At 41.6% G+C, this 7,058-nt stretch overlaps 1 protein-coding gene across 1 annotated transcript; it reads right to left on the minus strand.

The window, feature by feature from the left end:
- Positions 1 to 4,722: 4,722 nt before the first annotated feature.
- CXCL6 (C-X-C motif chemokine ligand 6) lies at positions 4,723 to 6,066 on the minus strand. Its single transcript, XM_049886027.1, has 4 exons — positions 5,806 to 6,066; positions 5,519 to 5,651; positions 5,323 to 5,406; positions 4,723 to 4,995 (listed from the first exon to the last, which is right to left on the minus strand). Exons 1-4 carry the CDS (start codon positions 5,912 to 5,914, stop codon positions 4,977 to 4,979), a joined length of 345 nt encoding a protein of 114 aa, XP_049741984.1. The 5' UTR covers positions 5,915 to 6,066; the 3' UTR covers positions 4,723 to 4,976.
- Between the last annotated feature and the right edge of the window lie 992 nt (positions 6,067 to 7,058).

The raw sequence follows: 7,058 nt of genomic DNA on the forward strand, positions 1-7,058 counted from the left end.
AAATTATAAGACATATACCTTTTGTTGTTTTAAGGTACCATCGAGTCAGTTTCAGCTCTTAGTAACCCTAGGTACAACAAAGCAAAACACTGCCTGTTCCTGTACCCTTCTCCCAGTTGTTGTTACGGTTGAGCCCATTGTGTCAATCCATCTCATCGAGGTCTTCCTCTTTTTTTTACTGAACCTCTACTCTACCAAGCATGATGTCCTTCCCCAGGGACTCGGCCCTCGTGATAATGTGCTTCTAAGGAGCAGCCTGATTGTACTTCTAGACATATACCTAGAAGACGTTAATTTTTCCCGTATGTGTTATTTCTTGAGTTTTCTAGTGACAGCTAGTAATAGGGTGGTGAGCAGTAGCCTTCACTGAGGTCCTTGTATGGATTAAACTCCAGTAATAGACTGTAATCTATTTTCTTTATAGAATGGTCAATTGTAGAGAGGGCATGGCAACTAGTATTGCAAGGATATTAAAAAATGAGGCCTTTTCCTATGGTCTATGAACAAACTAAACTTATAAAATCTTGCTTCTTAGGAAAACAAAGAGTTTGAATGGTAATAAAAATATTAATGTTTGTTTCTTCAGGGAACACATAATTCACCCCTACAAAGAGCATTTAATATTTTTTTCATTTATTCAGCAGTATTTTGGGGCTGATATGACAAGTTGAGGATTGTTTTAAACACTGAAATCTCTAGTTCAAACATTCATGGTAATTTACTTTTTAGTATTTCCCAAGGATCAGTGCATAACTCATAGGAGCCATGGTGGTGCAGTCATTAAGCGTTTGGCTGCTAACCAAAAGGTTGGCAGTTTAAATCCACCAGCTGCTCCTTGGAAACACTATGGGGAAATTCGACTCTGCCCTATAGGGTCAGTATGGGTCGAAATAGGTTCAAAGAAATAAAATATTATTTGAGAAAGCAGAAAGAGATCATTGTAGATAAGAACTTTCTGAAAGGGCAGAAGTATTTTGTGCTTTTCTATATTGTGCTGGAAAAACTGTCAGCAAACCCATCTCTCTGAATCTACTCTAGGTTTCTCTCTCTGTCCATGTATGTATTAAAATAGTTGTTGTCAAGTTGATTCTCATGGTAATCCTATGTGTTTCAGAGGATAACTGTGTTCCACAGGATTGTCATGGCTGTGACTTTTTGGAAGTAGTTCGGAGGCCTTTCTTCCAAGGCGCCTCTGGGTGGGTCCAAACTGCCAACCTTTAGGTTAGTAGCCAAGCACTGAACAATTTACACCACCCAGGAGGCCAAATATATATATATATATATATATATATATATATATATATATACACACACATACATACATACATATGTATATATTTATATACATACATGTATATTTATTGATATATTAATATATAAACACCCAAATATAATATCACATATATTAACCTGATTTGTATTTCACATTAAGGAGAGTGATTAAACAATATGGAAAAGCCTAGGTCAAATAGAGATATGCTAATAATATATTACTAAGCATATACTAATATATACAAATACATTCCAATATTAGCATATACAATATATTAATCTGATTGATGTGTGTGTGTGTGTGCGTAGTGATAGGATTAATCTCCTTCCTTTCCTTTTCTTGCTTTTCCTAAGAATGGGCTATTTCAATGAAATTGTAATTTTAATACTGGAGAGGCAATGGGGATTGTTTAGCCTAGCTCAATCATCTGTTTAAGCACCTGCTCTGTCCTAGGCAGGAACCCTGTGTCACAGTGGTTAAAACACTCAACTGCTAATAAAAGGTTCTCAGTTCGAACCCACCAGCCACTCTGCAGAAGACAGATGTGGCATTCTGCTTCTGTAAAGATTTACAGTCTTGGAAGCCCAATGGGGCAGTTCTACTCTGTCCCACAGGATCACTAGGAGTTGGAATTGACTCAACAGCACACAACAACACGTCCTAGGCACTATCCTATTAACTGTGATGACATGATAAGCATTGTCCCTGCCCTCATGTAGTTTACATTGAAGTTGACATAGACACTAAACAATCACATGTGTAGCTACTCTATAGTCCTGTTGGTGAGAAAATGTTACAAAGGAAAAGAAAAGGAGGCGTAAAAGGGGCCTTAATCTGGTGGGGGGGAAGGGTAAGAGAGGTTGCCTCAAGAAAGTGACAGGTAAGCCGAGTCCCAAAGGAAAGATTGAGTTAGCCAGGTGAAAGTGAGGGATAGGCGTTGTAGGCTGAGAGAATTGTATACGCCAGAGCCCTTGTTGGATTACTTGTAGACTATTACCTATAAAGAAGGAGAAAAGAAAGTGAAGGAATTAAAATCTACTTAACACCTACTGTGTGCCAGGTTATTGCTTTTAGGATACTACCTGATAACCTGAGGGTCAGGATAACACTAATTAAGACATTCTATGCCAGGCTTTGGGGATGTGGAGATGGATGAACTACAGTTGATTCTCTGGGAGAGCTCTTAGTACAGTAGGGTAAAGATAAAAAAAAAAAGCTATGAACAATTAGCAGGGAGGCGATATTTACTATAATTCAAGTATCTGTAAGATGCTATAGGAACATCAAAATGGAAACCATGGGCTCTGATGGGAATGAAGGAAAACTTGATGAAGGAGGTATTGTTTGAGCTGAGTTCTGAAGGATAAATAAGCTTCCTCTTGCAGGTAGAAAATGGATAAAGCCCCTTCTGGTAATTCTTGTTAGTTGCCATAGAGTAGGCTCCAACTCAGGGCAACCTTCCATATAACAGAATAAAATGCTGTCTGGTTCTGCACCATCTTCATGATTTTTGGTATATATGAGTCCATCGTTGGAAACCCTGGTGGCGTAGCGGTTAAGTGCTACGGCTGCTAAACAAAGGGTCCGCAGTTCGAATTCGCCAGGTGCTCCTTGGAAACTCTATGGGGCAGTTCTACTCTGTCCTATAGGGTCGCTATGAGTCGGAATCAACTCCACGGCATTGGGTTTGGTTTTTTTTCTTTTTTTTTTTTTTTGAGTCCATGGTTGAGGTATTGTGTAGTGCCTTTCAACCTAGGAGGCTCATCTTCCAGCGCTACACTGGACAATACTCTGTTGGGATCCACAGGCTTTTCATTAGCTAATTTTGGGAAGTAGATCACAATTCTTAGTCTGGAACTCTGCTAAAACCTATCCACCATGAGTGATCCTGCTGGTATTTGAAATACTGGTGGTATAGGTTCTAGTATCATAGCAACACCCAAGCCACCACAGTATGACAAACTGACAGATGGTTGGTAATCTTCCAGGTAGAGTCCCCAGCAAATGCAAAGGCGTAAGGGCAAGAAAGAATATGCCCAGTTAGGGAACTAGACATCTCACTGCAGAAAGAATGAGGGAGAAATGAAACTGAAGTCAGAATCAGGAGTCTGAGAAGACAGGACTTCATTTGCCACACTTAAAAACTCTTATTACATGTCTAGGAAATAGTAAGTAAAGGATTTAGGGTGGAGAAGCCTTAGTCCATTTGTGTTTTTTAAAAAACCCAGAAGCTCCTAGAAGTATGAAGGAGCACCAGGAAGGGGAGTGAGCTTGGAGAAAGGTTGGACTAATGCAATGACATTGGGAAATGAGGGTCCTCTCTGCTAGCCTGAGAGAAGTTGAGTCCAGTTTTCCAGTAATACAGAATAAAAGATAAATAACATTTATTATAACAGTATAAGAAGGAAGAAACAACATGAATGAAATTTTTAAATCTTTTATTTTTTTTCTTAAAGAACAATGGAAGTACTATAAACAAATAAGACACAAAAGTGCCGTTTTAATACAGTGAATGTGGTGCATATATAATTCTTTATAACAAAATGTCCAAGCTTTAAAAAGACACACTATAACCACCAGAAAATCTTAGCAGTGCTGTGTTTATATTGGAAGACTAAATAATGGATTTATATTCAATTAGTTTCAATATGTTTTTAAAACTTTCAGAGTACAGATCATTGTTAATGCTTTTATTTTAAAAACCATCTAAAAGAATGCATTTCTATAAAAATGAGAAATCAGAAATTTACCTATTACCTAGCTTCTTCATCTATCCAAACATATTTAGTTACTAGAATGTAGTACCCTTAATATAACATTTAATAAATCAAAAAAAAAAAATCCACTGCTGTCGAGTGGATTCTGACTCATAGTGACTCTATAGGACAGAGTAGAACTGCACCATAGAGTTTCCAAGGAGTGCCTGGTGGATTCGAATTGCTGACCTCTTGATTAGCAGCCACAGCACTTAACCACTACACCACCAGGGTCTCCATTTAATAAATAGCATGTAACATCAAAGTTTAATGAGTAAATGATGACATTATGCCATACTAAGAAGACATCAAATATCTAAAGTTATAGGAAAAGTATGTATTAGTCCTTTTAGAACTTAAACATTAAGAAATTCTAAATAAAGAAATACATTCTACATGGATAACTGTATGATACACCCAGCTTTCTAACACAATATGACTTAAACAGCACCCCAGGGTCAAGAGTAAAAATGTTCTGTAATACATTTCCCCAAGAAACAATACCAAAATATCCATGTCATGAGAAGAGTGAGGATTACAGTTTAGCTCCATCAACATTTTATGAAACATCATTTACATATTAAATCCATAGCCTTTTCAGTAACACTATAAGGACTATATTCTAGAAATACAAAAATCACTTTCAATTCAAGACACGTTGAAAGATCAACAACCAGTGATTCTTGGCTCACAATTTAGTCAATTGCCAAAAGTTTCAATAACATAACAGATAAAATAAATAGGAAATATTATGGTAAATACTTAATAAGCTTAGCAGAACGCTGCAGGGACAAACTGCCCCCCTACTCAAAGTGGGAAATTCATGAAAAAGGTGACTGAAGGGGGAAAATTAACTCTTGCTTTTCATCTTCTCCGGTGGGAGATCTCTAGAAAACCGATCTGCTGAAAACTGGGTGATTTTTCCACTGCCTGGTCCTTTCTCTTGATCAGTTTTTCTTTTTTCCACTGTTGAGAAAAGAATTATATCAGCTTAACCAATTTCCACTCATTCCTCTATTCCATCCTGCTTTCAAAGCTCAGAGCTGAAAACGTTTGGTAACAACAAAAAGAGAGATCAACAAAACCAAAGAGTACACATAAAAACGCATCTCATTAATGAATTCTGCTTAATTGCTTAGCCAATGACAGGCACGATTGGATTAAGGTTTTTCCAGAAAAGTTTTGAATCGTCACCTCTTTTCCTTGACAGCCATTTTATTCTAAACCTGGTCTGGAATGTGGCAGCCAGAACCCATAAAGAGAATAAGGATCAAAGATGAAAGCGATAGGTACCTGTCCAGAATTCTCTGGATGATTTTCTTGATCAAAGGGGCTTCTGGGTCCAGGCAGACTTCCTTCCCGCTCTTCAGGTAGCCTCTGCAAAGAGAAAAATAGGATGCTCCCATGAGCCACAGGGGTTGAAGATCCAGGCTGGGCGACTTCACTCTTGCCCTGGTCACAGTGAATACCGAAGCGCGCAAGGACTTACATCGCTTCCACCTTAGGGCACTGCGGTCCCGCGGCGATCACCTGTAGATTACTGATCATTTTGGGGTGAATCCCAGGGGTGATGACCAAACACATGCAGCGCAGCTCTCTCACCACGGCCGCGACAGGACCAGCTGGGGCAGAAAGAGAGACACTGTTACAGGGCAGGTTGCTAGGAAAGCTCTTCTCTAGCAAGCACACTTTCCCGCGCCCAGGATGCAGGACCCGGCGTGAGGCTGGGACGCGCGGCTGCTGCCCGGGGACCTCCCGCGGGCGGTGAGCTCTTACCGCTGGCGAGGGGCCCCGGCGGCGTCAGCAGCAGCAGCAGCGATAGCAGCAGGCACAGCGAGCACGAAGGTCCGGGGATGCGGACGGCGGGGCTGGACCGGAGACTCATAGCAGAGAGTGGCGAGGAGCCCAGGCTCGGGAGGCTGGAGGCAAGCGAGAGGAAGCGCGGAGATTTGAAGCACTGTGGCTTCCCTAAGTGTTCTGGGCTCTCTTTTATCTGCACTTACCCCCTTCCTCCAGGCAGAAAACTCTGGAGTGGGATACTTGCGAAATGCCCTGGACTCGCGGGCGTGGTGGTGGGGGGTGGGGGGGGGCGGTAAGCGGCTGGAGTTGGGGAGGGGAGTGACTGGGAGGAGCTGACTGCACCCTCTCTTGGGCAGATGCTGCAGCTCGGCTCCGCGGCGTTTGGAGGAGCCCTAGGTAGGAGCCACCGTATGGGAGCCCCACATTCCCCCACATCCCCGGCAGGCTAGCGATGGCCAGCGTCTCCTGGGGACAGAGACCTCTGGGAGGTGCCCTTCGTCTCCATCTAGAGAGAAAAGCTGGAGCCAAAGTATCAGGAGGTTTGACTTAAAAAAAAAATTTCTGACCGTCTTGAACCCTTTTATTATTGTTGTTGTTATCATAGTTTAGGTAATGGAAACCGTGGTTTTTTTTTTTTTTTAACCTGAAAGCGTTTCCTCTCCTGCTTGCAGGCGGGTCATTTCTAGGTTCCTGCCATCAGTCTACCATTCCCTGGACTTCAGCCAGTTTTAGAATCCCAAATAACATGGTAACGTGTCTCAGCTCCCAGTTGAAGTCCAGGAACGGGTTCCAAAACCAGGCCGGCTTACTGGAAACTCTGTGCTTGTAGTATAACAAAAGCGGTTCAGAAAACGAGTATCACTGAGCACATTGCCCTGGAAGATGACGCCTCGCTTCCCGCAGTTTAATACACTATTGAACTGGAAAAAGTCACCGTCTTTGCTAGAAAGCAGGGGATGAAGCAATGCCAGAGAGGCCAAGCTAGCTGTAGCTACGGTGGGTATTTGAGCCAGTTCGGAGCCCCGGTAGGAGGCAAACGGGTAAATATCCCACCAGCTTGTTAATAAGTCTCTGGAGTTCTTTGGAAAGGGGTAGCCTGATTTGAACACTTTTAGCCTCAAGGTGGGAGCCTTTTGAAATGCATGAAACTCAAAAATCCTTACTGGAAGCCTCATTTTTGTGTAGATTGAGCGCTGTCTTAGGTGATAACCTCACAAATGTGTGAATTT

Source organism: Elephas maximus, chromosome 5, assembly GCF_024166365.1.
Source record: "Elephas maximus indicus isolate mEleMax1 chromosome 5, mEleMax1 primary haplotype, whole genome shotgun sequence".
Lineage (NCBI taxonomy): Eukaryota > Metazoa > Chordata > Mammalia > Proboscidea > Elephantidae > Elephas > Elephas maximus.